A 15,531-nucleotide genomic window follows, 5' to 3' on the forward strand; every position below is an offset into this window, starting at 1 on the left:
TATGAAGCAAAGGAAGGATCTCCTCGGTGGCAGGTGTTTTCCTTAACACTTTCTTTCATCACCTTCCTGAGGAAGTCTCTCCACGTGGCCTAGGACTGGTGTTGTCAGGTCCTTTCAGAAGAGAGATCTTTGGATAACAGAAGCTGAGGGAAGGAATGTTGCCAAATTCTCATTCAAGTGCTCTTTATAATAGCCTTGAATGGCCTGCTGTATCTGACAAAGGCCAGGTCTGTGCCAAAGTACAGGCTGAAGTGTGGCTCTAATATATGTATGTGTGCATATATGTGTATATGTGTGTGTGTGTGTGTGCATAAAATTCTGTATAACTTTTAAACTCTTACAGCATATTCATTTTCATCTGTTATTAACTAATGAACATTTTCCATATGCCAGGTAGATTGTTACATGCTATAGATACTTTATTTACTATCCACTCAATCCTTTGAAGTAAATATTATTTATTTCTATTTCACAGAGGTAGAGACTGAGGCATAGAGAAGTTAAGTTGCTTGCCTAAGACCAAAGACTTGGCCCATCTAGGATACAAATTCAGCCTCTTTGGACTCCACAGCTCATTTTATTTAGCCTACTAAGTTATACTGCTTTGCTTATTATATTGATCATATTCTGCCTGTCCAAGTCCTACATTATGAGTCCTTTGGAAGCATTTATCTTACTTGTCTATTAGCTTGAAATGCCTTACACACACCAGGCAAATCATGGTATCTGCCTACTGACTCAAGCAGCAACTTGCAGACTGAACATCAATAACTTTGTGGGGTTTTTCTCCCCAACTTTTTATTTTGAGAACTATAAAACTTACAGGAAAGTTTCAAGAATAATGCAGTGAACACCCATATATCCTCCACCTAGAATCACCAATTGTTAATGTTTTATACATTATGTTTTTGTCTTTTTTTTTTTAACCATTTGAGTTAGTTGCAGATACATGCTATCTCACTCCTAAATATTTTAGCATACATCTCAAAAAAAAGGCCATTTCTGCATAACCAAGATACGAATATAAACATCAGAAAACCATACATTGTTGCAATACTAACATAATAAAGTCAAATTTTCTCAATTATGCCAATATGTTTCTCAATAGCTGTTTCTTGTTTTTTTGATCCAGGTTTCAATTTAGGATCACATTGCTTGCAGTGCCGTACCTTTCTTTTGTCTCCTTTAATCTGGAACAGTTCATTAGCCTTTTTCTTAATCTTTCATGAAATTTACATTTTAGAAGAGACCCAGCGGTTGTTTTGCAGAATGTCCCTCAATTTGGATTTGTCTGATTGTTTTCTCATGAAGACAGACACACCTTTAGCAAGAATAATACCTTTGTGTCCTCTGTACCATCCCTGGTGATGTTAAGTTTGATTACTTGGTTAAGGGTGACTTCTTTGATGTGAAGGTACTCTTTTTCTCTTTAGTAACTAATCTGTAGGCTGATACTTTGGAACTGTATGACTATCTTCAAATGTCTAGCATCTATTGATAATTTTTGCCTGAAACTGGTGGATCCAGAGTGGTGATTTCCTTTTTCTATAATTTCTTCTATATTTATTAGTTGGTATTCTCTAAAGAAGAGCTTTCTCTCCTCCATCTCCTCTCTCCTTTGAATTATAATCAATCGCTACCTGTGTGATCTTGAATAAGTCACGTCACTTACCCCCGGGGGCCCCGTTTACTCATCCTTAAGATGAGATAACCTAAGGGTCACATTCTTGAATTTTAGTCAGTCGGAGACGAAATTCCCATAAAGATCTGCTCGGCATCTGAACGAAACGTGCCAGTCCACAGCATACATCAGCTGCGTCCCAGATCCTCTCCGCCCGCCTCGCCCGCCTCGCCCACAGCCCCTCCCATAGCAACAGTAACTAGTAACCTCCGGGCGTTCTCGCGAGAGCGAGCCCCTTCAGGGACAGAGGTGTGATCCCTCAGGCCTCTTTGCCTACATTAACTCCCGCTCCTGACACCTGCTCGCCGGGCCCTCTCGCGCACGCGCGCACACGGAGCCAGACAGTTGGGTTCGCTCCAGCTGTTCCTCTCGCCACTCAGATCCGCGGCGCGCGACTCCGGCGCGACACTACGGCGCAAACGCCGTGCCCAGGGGGGCGGGTAGGGGCGCGCAGGCGCCGCGGGGAGAGTGAGGCCGCGCAGGCGCGGACGGCGTTGGTTTGAAGAAGACCTTCAGCATTGCCCTGGCGGAACGGAGATAGGCCCTCTGGTTGGAGGTGAGGGGGCCCGAGACCGTGAGCCGGGCGGCTGGCGGCCCGGGCGGGCTGGAGTGGGTGGCGGTACGCCACCGAGCAGGGGACCCAACGGGAGGCCGGCCTAACGTAGGGCTTGGAAGGGAGAGAGGAGCCTAACGGGGCGCGGGCCCGGCCGGGCCGCAGAGGGCCGAAGGGACCTTGCTCCCCTGGCCGCCTCAGGTGATGGAGCCGCAACGCCGGCGTGGGGAGCGGCGCTCGGAGCGCCGAGCCTGACCCTCTCCCTTCCTGGTGGGCCCACAGGACTTTCTTTCTAGGCGTCAGGCCAGAAAGGAGGTTGGTTTCTAGGGAAGTTGGATCCTCGAACCCCAAACCCACCCCCACCCCTCCGCCCCCAGCTTCCTCTCTGGAATTGTCCAGTATCAGGGGAGCTCTGTAGCACTCCTTATCGCCAAGGGGAGGATGCTGTACGTGCAACTGAAAAAGGCGAGACGAGGAACAAAAGGGGCTCTTTACGGACAAGTTAGTAATTGTGTAAAGCAGTATTACCTAATTAACCCTTCCCCCTCTGCATCTAAAGCAACCTCGTACGTTGTGCATGCCAATGAACAAGTGCATTTTGTAGAGCTGATAGAAATATGTGATGATAGCTTTACTCCCGAGTGACATGAAGTCTGTGTGTCTTCTCTGTTTTTTGCTTGATCATACCAGCAGTGCATTACCCATCAGAATCATGGGCCTAAAAAACTAAGCTTGAAGTAGGCAGAATTGAGATCAGTTAGTAAACTAAACGGGCTACACTTTTGCATAGTGTCTAGCAGTGGTTTTGAAAAAATAAAGCAAAATGCTAAAAGACTGTCATTAGATGGATGTTTCTAAACAGTTAAGTGTATCTTTTCTCCTGTCAGTAGATGAAAATCCAGACTGTAAAGGCTTAACACTTTTATTTGAATATATAGTGCCTGCCTTTCTGTACCGACCTCCTCAAATTTAGACTTCTGGCAAATTTCATCAGATACCAGCATCGGTTGAAATAATAAAGAGTAATATCAAATTGCAGTTGGCAATTCTAGAATGGATCATTTGAATGCAGGGAATTGAATTGTAAAAGAATTGCCCTGGAAGTGAACTCTGAAACCCTGGCTTAGGACAAAGTTTTATTATCGTATGAGTCAGTACATTTATACTCACTCTTTCACCTTTACTATACTCTTTCCTCTTTAGATATGTATTTTATGTTATACCCTGCTCTTTTAATATATATATATATTGTCTATATATATATATATAATGTCTGTCATATTTGACAGGTTTAGGTTAAGGAACAAATTTTAAATGAATTCACAATTAAAAAGTGCATCGTAAGGTGTGTTGTGTTCAGGTGTGATGGTATAGGCAGAAACTTAGCAGAAGGGCAGATTAAGAGCCAGGCTAAATATAAGTAAATATTAGTTTGATTGTGTAGATAGTTCAGGCATAGTAATTGCATGGGATAGCTGGTGCTCTGGATTTTTCTGGTATTGGGCGAATGGGACTGCTTGAGATGGTTCTACAATTGGTTAGCCATGGCTGTTGAGGCTGCTGCAGGAAGAGATTTCCCATTATACAAAGAGGGCAGAAGGGTGGTATGTTTATCTGTGTAGATAGAGCTTCTGAGAACTTTAATGTGAGAGCCATATCGGCAGTAGAAAAGCTGTGTGAATACCAAGTAGGTAAGGTGAAAAGTGAAGGCACCTTTGGTTTTTGAAGGCTTTAACTTCAGAGTATACACCAATTTTTGATAAACAGAATTACTGCAGGTAGAATTTATCCTGTTTGTGGCTAATGGGTAAGATTATATAATTTTATTTTTAAAAGAGCTTTGAGAGAGGACATATTCTGGATGAATGCATTCCAATTAGTATGGTAATTCTTATTTTAAGAGCTGAATTTCACAGTGGCAAAAATGTTAACCCTGAAGATTTTTAATGCATCTATTCTTACAGTTCTTCAAAAACAGTTTTACCTTATCACTTTAGTAGCCCTTGGCTTTATAACAGCCCAAGAAATGTTTTTCCAATGTAAAGTTTGCATATATATATATATATATATATATTTTTTTTTTTTTAAGTAAAAAGTCCCAATTTAACAAAGCATCTCCTTCAGCCTGTGAGAAATTTCTTTTCTTTGAAATGCAGTCAGAAAGATGATCTCTGTGAATCTCATGAAAACAACCCTTTTATTATCCAGTATTCTGGAAAGTTCTTTGTAAAGAAGCAGAATGCCTTCTCCTAACTTTGCTTGCATTAGGGTATAAGCATTAATGATGCAAAGGAAGAGAAAACTGTATACCTCTTCTCACAGGACAAAATACGAGGACTGTGGGTGAATAAATACTAAATGGCTGTTTTTATTCCTTTGTCCTTATTTTTCTTTATAAGATATGTGTAACACACCGACTTACTGTGACCTAGGAAAGGCCGCCAAGGATGTCTTCAATAAAGGATATGGTAAGTATGCTACTGTACATTTCCAATTTGGGGTAAGGGTTAGTGTTGAATGCTTATTACTATATGCAAGATGCAGTGCTAGTAAAATGAGGTTAACATTAATCTACTTCACAAGATTTAAGGGGATAACTGTCAACAGATTATTAGACTTGACTCTTTAGAGGTAGAGTGCCTGCCTTACAAGCATTAAAAGCAATTATATACATATATGCATGCATATACATTTGCATATTTAATGTTATCTGTAAGATGAAGTAATAGGAATCTGTAATACGTCTGTCTCCTCTGGCTAGCCCTAGCGACAGTTAAAGTGGGGGGTGCACTTTTCCTCCTCCAAATAATGGCAATGCGTGAAGACACAACTTTTGACTTCTTTGGAGTAACATATTCTTGATCCCCAATGGATATTTATTTTTGATTTTTAAAACTTAATCTTTTAATTTTTGTGCTATATACATTTGATTTTTCTTTTTTTTTTTTTTTTTAAGATTTTATTTGACAGAGACACAAAGAGAGGGAGGGAACACAAGCAGGGGGAGTGGGAGAGGGAGTAGCATGCTTCCCACGGAGCAGGGAGCCCGATGCGGGGCTCTATCCCAGGACCCTGGGATCATGACCTGAGCCGAAGGCAGATGCTTAACAACTGAGCCACCCAGGCGCCCCTACATTTGATTTTTCTTATTAACTAGTGTAATTATTTAAGTTTATACTTACATAAGCATAATATTTTCTGCTAATTTTTGTTTTTTGAGAGCTTAAAAATTATACTTATTTCATTATAAGTCAGTTTTTAATGGAACTCTCACCTAACGAGGATACTGTGTATTTTCCATATGGAAGGTACATGGACTGTTTTCATAATCTCTAAGTTGTAAAAAGTGGAGTGAAAACACATTTTGTACATTACTGTGTTTTTCTGTTTGTCTAGGATTTGGCATGGTTAAAATAGATCTGAGAACCAAGTCCTGTAGTGGAGTGGTGAGTACCCAATATAATTTTAATAGATGTAGCATAATTAACTTAAAGGAACCTATTAAAAAGTTGTTTAGTCTAGTTCCATGAGTCTGTACATTTGGCACTGTGCTGTCTTCCTTACAGTTTTGTCATACTCTCAGATTTCAGTGAGTATCTTCCCCTTAGCCCTAGACAATCAGGTTGAATTTTGGGGGAGAACAAAGGTTCTCATAAGAAGAAGAAGAATAAGAATTCTCCCCCCTCATAATAAGAATATGCTTAGTCTTACTCTCAGGAGATATAAAATATCTGTATTTTTGTGACCCATATCATATGTTTATACTTTCATGAGTATGTATATGGGTCCTAAAAACTTTACTTCCATTATACTGGGTTCATGTAAGTTTTATTGCCTTCTTACAAAAACAAATTAATTTTAGTCTATCCCTTCCTGATTGATCAAAACAAATGTAGAACTAAAAATGCATGTAAAGGATTAATCTACAGTTTTTATTGGATGTTCATGAAGTCTTTTTTGCTGGAAGTTAAGAATATAGTAAAGGCTATAGACATATTTTCAAAGTGTCATTAACCGGAACTTTTATTCAGTAAATCTGGTAAATAGATTAACTTTACATTCACCTCATTCTCTGATTTCTGCTCATTGATAGCATACCTTTTTGGTACTTACCTATTTAAACCAGTGCTAATTTTATTTCCAGATATAATAATTTAATTAGAGGAGCTAAAAGAATGTGGAATTTGTATGATACTTTGTCTCATACTCCTGGTTTGTCATTATCATTTTTTCCCTAGGTTTTTCTAGTGGTAAATAAATATATATGCAGCTACTACTGGGTTGGGCATATTGTTATATGGTTCTGTTAAAATAGAAAATTATACTAACTTTGAATAGGGTTTCAGAATTTGGTCAAATTAGGTTTATGTTATAAAAATCATCGGCTAAAATTTTATCTCCCTTCCATGCTGCTGTGGTGTGGGACTGACTATTCATTCAGATGGTAAGAAAAATAGAGCATATTTGTGTGCTTGTTTTTATGGCTGCTTTTGGTCTCTGGTATTGATTTAAGATAAATTTCATCCATTGCTCCAGTCAGTTCTTAGATTGCACTTAATATTTTTATCATATGCCATCTGTTTAACAGTAACATTTTTATGGTGGTTTTGTTGCTTACTAGCCTTTACTGTAGAGCTACAGATGTTATATGCATGTCATAAATGTATTTTGCACTGTTTGATCTAATGAAGAAGTTAGAGAACAACTAAAGCAATTGTGAGCCAGTTAAACTTTTTAACTTAGAAAAATTCTGGCCTTTAAGATTTGTACTTCTGATATTTTAGACTTTTGAGAGAGCTTCAAAGTAAGAAATGATGGTAACAAGGAAAAAATGTAGAATAAATACACTTTTACTTTAGTTTTGTGTGTGAAGTATTCCTAACACTAAAAATGAGGTTTATCTGTGCTATACTTTCAAGTTTATGAGAGGTATATGTAAAAAGTAAAACACTGGATAGTTGGATCTACTAAAAGAAAGCAGTGCTCGCATTAAATAATTGTGTGGACTATTAAACATGACTAGCGTTTGTCATTTTGTACTGAGGCCTTACCCTAAAATGTGCAGCATGATACTCTCTTGAAAACTTCCTGCATGGTGTTGATAAACAGATCATAGTTTCCCAGTTTCATCAGCATGTAGAGCTAGAGGTAAGGAGCAGGCTGTTTGGTAAAGGGAGGATTCATACTGTGGGCAGGGAAACAGAACTGCTCAGGGCTGGCAGCATTTCATGACTGTTGGCAGTAGTTCAGAAATGTTCTCTAAAAACAGGGCCAATCAGAAGGGTTTTTTTTCTTGACAGTTCATAGATTGTCAGTGACAGGTGTTGACTGTTTGCTTCCTTTTAGAGGGAGATCTGTTTCCTGTTGCTCATTGTAATGTGACTGAAAGGACACCTACCTAGGGAGGAGGATATATTTTAAGGTGTTCATAGTAACTATTTGATAGAAAGCACTTTAAAAGGTAGATGGGGAGAAGGGAGAAAGAGAGATAATTTATACCCTTCCATTTTGTTTTGAAAAATGGGTACATACTTTCAAATATTGAGATTGTTTATATCAAAAATTTTACCGATAGTTTTGTGGACCAAAGCAATAAAGTTTTCGTGATCGTGTACTGTACTTAATGCCACTGAACTGCACACTTAAAAATGGTAAATTTTATGTTAGGTGTATTTTACCATAATAAAAATTAAAAAAAAATTTTTTTAATGCACTGAAGTTCTATTAAAAGAGGGTAGGGCTGGGGCATCTGGGTGGCTCAGTTGGTTAAGTAAGCGTCTGCCTTCGCCTCAGGTCATGATCCCCGGGTCCTTGGATTGAGCCCCATGTGGGGCTCCCTGCTCAGTGGGGAGTCTGCTTCTCCCTCCCCCTGCTCTTGCATGCTCATGTACTCTCTCCCCTTTCAAATAAATAAATAAAATCTTTAAAAAAAAAAAAACAACAACAAAAAAGAGGGTAGGGTAGTCCTTTCTAGTGTTTGGGGATTTTTAAGGATTTTAAAATTAATTAATAGCTTGAAAGATATGATAGAGAATGAATAATCTTTTTTCAGGTCATGAAAGTAAAATGTTTATGATTCAATATTTTTGTCTTTTTAGTAAAGGCATTTATTTTCAGTAAAGATATTTCTCTTTTAAAGGAGAGAATTTAAGATTCCCATTTTAGTAAGAGAGTATATGGAACAAGAAGTATTAGTAAGAGAGGTGGAATAATGGAAAGGTCTGAAACTGGTTAAACTTTAGAAATGAGAAAGCAGGAAATACATTGTAACAAACTATTGGTTTCTGATGCATTGAACACTACTTTCTGAGATGAGTATTTTCTGTTTGATGAGTTGATTTTAAAGTAATTATTTTTCTTGGTTATCAGGAATTTTCTACTTCTGGTCATGCTTACACTGATACAGGGAAAGCGTCAGGCAACCTAGAGACCAAATATAAGGTCTGTAACTATGGACTTACCTTCACCCAGAAATGGAACACAGACAATACTCTCGGAACAGAAATCTCTTTAGAGAATAAGGTAAGAGAAGGCATTAGAAGTTATTTGTAGGTTAAATTTATCTTGTAGATAAAATGTTATTATCCATAACCTAGATAGTAGCCATATTTTTTCTGTGCATGTGACCTTCTTTGATATGTCTTAGATTTCTAGAAAGTAAAACTGTGAGTCCATAATTATCACATTACATCTTTGTTCTGACCAGTTCTGATTGTAACTGAGCCTCCTCTGGGTAAACCAAACTATTCACAGTGAGGTAGTTTGATTTTATTTTGTAATCATTGCAAAATTGCTCCATAGAAAAATGTTTTTAAATTCTGTAATGTCTTCAAAGAGAAAAATTTATCAGCAGATATTTGTTAAGTATTTGCTATGTACAGGGCACTGTTTTTTGAGGTCTGTCTACATGCATACTACCATAGATAGTTAACATATATGTGTAGCTGAATAAATTCCTTAGGTTGGTTTGTTAAATGTCAGGTTATCTCATTACAGTAATTTCAAGAGAGTATCAAGATTACCTGGTTGTATTGGAATTTTGTTGTTTTTTTACTGTAATTAATGTTATTGGCTGTGATAGAATTTGGCCCACACATTTAAACCTGGTTTTTGGTGAGAGAATCTGATGAAACCTGGGGTAAGGAGGGAGGGGAAGGATAAAGATGTAATTTAGTAAGTAACTTAATATTTGGCTTACTTTAATGACTCCTTTTTGTTGTTGTTGTTAGGAAGTTAGAGAAAACTTTAAATTGGTTTCTTGGGTCGAAAAAATAGAAAATTACTAATTGTTTGTTTTAAATCTTTGTTTTTCAGTTGGCTGAAGGGTTGAAACTGACTCTTGATACCATATTTGTACCGAACACAGGGTAATTATCCAAACCCTATTTTCTGAAATGTTTTTGTAGACTGTAGGGAGAGAGCGCTTTAGACTAGGGAATTGCAATGAAAAGTTTAGATGCAGGGAGAACTTAGGAGGTTGCTGTTAGGAACACCAGAGAGACCTTGTATGTCTAGTAAAGAGAAAGGAGGATTCCTTTGAAGCAGGGTAAAGTTTTGATTTGAAAATTGAACAGATGAACAAAAATACAAAGCTAGTCCAAAGAGGCATGTGTAGGAAAAGTTCAGGAGCTAGAAGGGTTTGAGACTAGATATTTCTTTTTTTTTTTTTTAAAGATTTTATTTTTAAGTAATCTCCACACCCAGTGTAGGGCTCAGACTCACAACCCAGTGACCAAGAATTGCACGCTCTATCAACTGAGCCAGCCAGGCATTCCAAGACTAGATAATTCTTAAGCTATTCTAAAGATTCATGGATGTGGTATTTTGCTGAAAAGTTAATTTCTTTTCTTTTTTTTTTTTTTTAAAGATATATTTGAGAGAGAGAGAGAGCAGGGGGAGGGACAGAGGGAGAGGGAGAAGCAGACTCCCCTCTAAGTGCGGAGCCAGGAGTGGGGCTTTATCCCAGGACTCTGAATCCTGACCTGAGCTGAAATCAAGAGTCGGACGCTCAACTCTGAGCCACCCAGGTGCCCCTGAGAAGTTAATTTCTTAAGAAAACAGTGTAATCTGGCTGGGGAACACTATAAGCAGTAGTTCTGCTACTGATGTGCTTTCTTAGCCTTTAGAAATCTCCTAACCTCTCCGCTTCAGTTTCTTTGTCTAAAAAATGGGGATCATGTTGTTTCCTATTCCGCCTCACATGGGTCGGTGCTAGAAAAAGTCAAAGTGTCATTTTTCCTTAGCTGTAACAACGTGTGTCATTCCTGCCACACACTTAGTTATCTTCCAGACAAATATTCTCAGAAGCCTGATTAAATAGGACAAGGATGATTAAGACCAATTTCATGTTTTCAGTACTGTCTTTCAAAAGTGTACACTTCTCTTCCATCCATCTAATGTTGTCCAGGGAGAAAATAGTGACCCTAAGGAAAATAAATATGTTTACCAAAGGACTGTATCCTTTAAAAAAAAAAAAACAAAACACACTTCTCTTCATGATAGGTTAATAACTTAGAAGTGAAGTGTGTCGGGTGTTACATTTTGTAGCATTTGGGCATTTATAAAAACATTTAAAGAAATTTGGGTTCTCATGAATAAATACATATTCAGGTTATTAATTTGGTACTGAAATAGCTTATTCCTTTTTATACTTTTGTTCATCCCTGCATGATATTAATCATGAAATATCCTGTCATTTGAACTTACAGTGAAGAAAAGGTAAAAATAGTATATGCATTTCTTTTTTTCTTTTTTTTTTTTAAAGATTTTATTTATTTGAGAGAGAGAGTGCACGAGAGAGAGTACAGTGGCAGGGAAAGCAGACTCCCCGCTGAGCAGGGAGCCTGATGCGGCACTTGATCCCAGGACCCCAGGATCATGACCTGAGCCGAAGGCAAACACTTTACTGACTGAGCCACCCAGGCACCCCAGTATATGCATTTCTAATCCTAACAAAACTATATTTGTAGAGTTAAGTCATTTGAAACTTTACTATATGTATGCCATCTACCAAAATTGTATTTACATTGGGGGAGAGAGGGTATCTTACTCTAAAGATTTCTGGACAGTAGTAGAAACTCATGTTGTTTTCATTGTGTTGTTTTTATTTCTAACAGAAAGAAGAGTGGAAAATTGAAGGCCTCTTATAAACGGGATTGTTTCAGTCTTGGCAGTAATGTTGATATAGATTTTTCTGGACCAACCATCTATGGCTGGGCTGTGTTAGCCTTTGAGGGTTGGCTTGCTGGCTATCAGATGAGTTTTGACACAGCCAAATCCAAACTGTCACAGAATAATTTTGCCCTGGGTTATAAGGCTGCAGACTTCCAGCTGCACACTCATGTGTGAGTGTTTATAATTTATTCCGCCTTTAGCACTGGTGCAGTCGCCCAAAAAGATGGTAGCCATTAGCATGTTGAGAAGGTTAGAAATGATCGTACTTGCATTTAATATGCTTTGGTGGACATCCAGCCTCACTGTACTATTTTCTGAGTCAGCAAAACATTGCCAGAGGTAAATGCACTTGGTGCATTGTGCTGGGCTACTGGTAGTTACTGGCCTCTCAGTCTGTACCCCAAACTTTAGGAAGGTCTAGAATCTGTACAAGAACCATTGGGATGGAGAGAGCCCGGGCATAGGTTACCTCCTGATAAAAGGAATTCTTTGGAAATATTTCTGCTTCCTCTGGTGCCTTACTCAGCTTAGCAGTATCTGGAAGCCAGTCTGGATCATGAAGAGCAACCACCTAATTGATCTGAGCATCCTGGACCATCCCCAGTGATTCTGCGGAGGTTTTCGGGTACCCTTGGTCACAACCCAGCCACCCTTATTGCATTCAGAAGAAGCAGAAGTCCTCAAAGCAATCCTGGATTCAGTTCTGTAGGCTGCATCTTATTGGTTAAATGAATTTGAACTTTTAAATTATAGTTTATGTCTTGGCCTACTGGGCACTGTTAGTATACCGGAAAAAAAAAAGGCAAAGGAAGAACTCTGTGTTTTCGAAGTGTTGTAGATTGCTCTCCACTAGACATTCCAGTTCAATGTAATGCCTGAAATAAAGTCAAGCAGTGGCCTAGACAGTGGCATTAAAATCGATGAAACAGTATGATCAGGAAAACCATGAAAACTCAGGGACTCTTAAGTTCTGGGATGCTTTGAAGCAATAATTTAGGCACTTCTCTAGAGCAGTACACCCTAGGTATTGTGGGGGTGGTGCTTTCTGACTCTAGGGTCGTTTCAAATGAAGTCCAGGATTGGCTTTTTTCTTGTACTGCTATATTTTTTGTTTTGCAGAAATCTTTATTGAACTCTACTTTTAGGGTTCTAAATTCTTTGAACATCTCAAAGACATAGTTCATATTTACCTGAGGTATCTGCCTTTGTGCATAACTGAATTATGTCTAAGAAATTTACATTGTGGGGAGCTGAGTAAATGAATCAAATGTTAATTACATTTTAATTAGCCAGTTATAAATTACATAACTGGATTTAGTTCCTTGTTTTGTTTGGTAGTCATTTATACTAGAAGTTTGCTGAAATAGATAGTTGCAAAATGAGATCCTTGTTTAAACAGTCTTAGAATTTGTTTCCATGAGTGGTACAAACTAGGTATTTAATTTGTTTCCATAAGAGTGGTACAAACTAGGTATTTATGACTTTTCTTGTACCATGAAAATAGGAATGATGGCACTGAATTTGGAGGGTCTATCTACCAGAAGGTTAACGAGAAGATTGAAACGTCAATAAACCTTGCTTGGACGGCTGGCAGTAACAATACCCGTTTTGGCATTGCTGCTAAATACAAGCTGGATTGTAGAACTTCTCTATCTGTAAGAATGTGCTACAAGATTGGGTTTCAACTAAGTTGTAAATGAATGTTGTGATTTGGTTGTGTGCATGTTCTTTATTAACTTTAGTGAGGTGGTCATTGTGTAGTGAAAAGAGTATTGTACTTCAAGTCCTGGAACATGGATTCTAGTCCGAGTTCCTCCTATATTTAAATATAGGCTGTTGTCTGACCTTCTGGAGTCATTTTATCTCTTTGGCCTCAAAATTTTCTTATCTGTAAATTCATGGGATTTGATAACTATTCCTGTTGCTATTAATAATTCTTATTAATAATGACACTAATTGAGCTCTTAAATTTCAGGTACTGTGCTAAGGGCTTAATGTGTAGTATCTCATTTAATCCTCCCAACTACTCCATGTGGTGAGTAGTATCCTCATGCCCATTTTATAGATGAGGGAACTGAGACTTGGAGAGGTCAGGTAACTTGCCCAAAGTCTTGGAATCCAGATTTTCTCTCACCAGAGTTCATGTTTTAACCACTGTCAGAGGTTGTAAACTGACATCTCAAAAAATTCAGTACACCAGGGGTATTTGGATGCACAGTGTTTTAAAAATTTTGCTTGAGCCCTTTAAGCATGCATTCTCGAGGACCCTCCTATCCATACCAATTAAATTTTCAGTTTTTGTAGTTCTAGATTGGCCTGAAGTTGCTTTAGTTTTGGAAATCTGATGCATGAAATTGTGGTTGTACTGGACTTACATATTATGAAGTTGATTGTTTTCTAACTGTTTCTGTTTCATCTCCTAACCTTAGGCTAAAGTAAATAATGCCAGCCTGATTGGACTGGGTTATACTCAGACCCTTCGACCTGGTGAGTAAAGGAATTAATAACAATGGGCGTGGGTAGGAGGTAATGGAGGAATAATGAAAATAACCTATAAAACCTACAACCAGGGCACCTGGGTGGCTCAGTTGGTTAAGCGACTGCCTTCGGCTCAGGTCATGATCCTGGAGTCCTGGGATCGGGTCCCGCATCGGGCTCCCTGCTCGGCAGGGAGTCTGCTTCTCCCTCTGACCCTCCTCCCTCTCATGCTCTCTCTGTCTCTCATTGTCTCTCTCGCAAATAAATAAAATCTTAAAAAAAAAAAAAAAAAAAAAAAAACCTACAACCAGGTGGCGCCTGGGTGGCTCAGTTGTTGAACGTCTGCCTTCGGCTCAGGTCATGATCCCAGGGTCCTGGGATCGAGCCCCACATCGGGGTCCCTGCTCCGCGGGAAGCCTGCTTCTCCCTCTCCCACTCCCTCTGCTTGTGTTCCCACTCCCTCTGCTTGTGTTCCCTCTCTCGCTGTGTCTCTGTCAAATAAATAAACAAAATCTTTAAAAAAAAAAATAAACAAAAAACCTACAACCAACTGCAGGTCAATTCAGACCATTTTGTCACAGTTGTTCATACAAAGTAAAACAGATCAAGTGCTTTTGCTTAAAAAGTATTTATATATTTCTTACTAGAATTTGGTCACTCTGGCTTGTGAGTTTGGTTGATCACTTATTATTCTTAACCCTGAACTCCAGATGAAGTTTGCTGTGATTATGCTTTGCTCATTGCAGATCAGATGATTATAGATAACCCTGTGTTGACTTAGTCGTACCTGAATACTTGTAACTCTTACACCCAGCTGTAATCTGTGCCCTTGACTCCATCCATTGTTTCTATAAAATGACGATCTGATTATAATACTTGTTATGAGTGATTGTGGTGTTTTCTTCTTCCTAGGTGTCAAACTGACCCTATCAGCTTTAATCGACGGAAAGAACTTCAATGCAGGAGGTCACAAGGTTGGGTTGGGATTTGAACTAGAAGCTTAATGTGGTTTTGAGTAAAGCATCCGATTTGTCCCTGGAGGTGAAGAGAACCCACTATGTTTTGGCCTTAAAATTCTGTGAAATTTCAAAAGTGTGAACTTTTTATTCTTCCAAAGAATTGTAATCCTCCCCACACTGAAGTCTAGAGATTGCAAGTCCATCCTAAGGGAGGTACTTGAAGGCATGCCTGGAAGTTGTCATGTTTGTGCCACATTTCAGTTGAGTTCCGCAGTGTTATTTTAAATGTGTTCCTCAGCGACAATGTAGTGTCACGTTACAAAGGAAATGACCCGATCCTCCAGTTTGTACATCACGTCCTGCATGTCCCACACCACTTTTTCATGACCTTTTAATATATTGGTCTCTGTGCTGTAGTGGAATCTTTGGTTTTGCATCCGAGTAAAATAAAATAAACCCATCACATTTGGAACATAATCGTTCATCTGACTTGCTAGTGGTGGTTTTCTTATATTTGGTGTGATTGGTTTTGTTTTGAAAAATACTCTCCTCAGTGGTGGGCGGGATTTGTATCTGAAGTGGTATGTCTGACATACCTGTGCTCTTGCTTGTCCCTTCCACTCTTGTTTATCACTCTGACTGCTCTTCTGCACTCAGGTCGAGGAGTGAAACCCTGAGTTGTGTCC

The 15,531-nt window shown here is 38.7% G+C and overlaps 1 protein-coding gene across 4 annotated transcripts; it reads left to right on the forward strand.

The window, feature by feature from the left end:
* Nucleotides 1-2,130: 2,130 nt before the first annotated feature.
* VDAC3 (voltage dependent anion channel 3) lies at nucleotides 2,131-15,322 on the forward strand. Of its 4 annotated transcripts, XM_044912307.1 has the most exons (10): nucleotides 2,149-2,237; nucleotides 4,634-4,702; nucleotides 5,631-5,680; nucleotides 6,676-6,678; nucleotides 8,604-8,756; nucleotides 9,549-9,601; nucleotides 11,351-11,578; nucleotides 12,913-13,063; nucleotides 13,838-13,895; nucleotides 14,799-15,322. In XM_044912307.1, the coding sequence occupies exons 2-10, from the start codon at nucleotides 4,636-4,638 to the stop codon at nucleotides 14,888-14,890; spliced, it is 855 nt and encodes a 284-aa protein (XP_044768242.1). In that variant the 5' UTR covers nucleotides 2,149-2,237; nucleotides 4,634-4,635; the 3' UTR covers nucleotides 14,891-15,322. The 4 variants fall into 4 exon arrangements, with proteins under 4 accessions (XP_021537217.1, XP_044768242.1, XP_021537218.1 ...); XM_021681542.1 differs by lacking the exon at nucleotides 6,676-6,678 and having other exon boundaries at nucleotides 2,131-2,237; XM_044912317.1 differs by lacking the exons at nucleotides 2,149-2,237; nucleotides 6,676-6,678 and adding an exon at nucleotides 2,542-2,549.
* The last annotated feature ends 209 nt before the right edge of the window (nucleotides 15,323-15,531 follow it).

This window comes from Neomonachus schauinslandi, chromosome 2 (genome assembly GCF_002201575.2).
Source record: "Neomonachus schauinslandi chromosome 2, ASM220157v2, whole genome shotgun sequence".
Lineage (NCBI taxonomy): Eukaryota > Metazoa > Chordata > Mammalia > Carnivora > Phocidae > Neomonachus > Neomonachus schauinslandi.

Coding starts and splice junctions, on each gene's coding strand:
- VDAC3 (XM_044912307.1), top strand. CDS start 4,636: ATGTGTAACACACCGACTTACTGTGACCTAGGAAAGGCCGCCAAGGAT. Junction 4,703..5,630: donor TGTCTTCAATAAAGGATATG/GTAAGTATGCTA, acceptor CTGTTTGTCTAG/GATTTGGCATGGTTAAAATA. Junction 8,757..9,548: donor AAATCTCTTTAGAGAATAAG/GTAAGAGAAGGC, acceptor TTTGTTTTTCAG/TTGGCTGAAGGGTTGAAACT.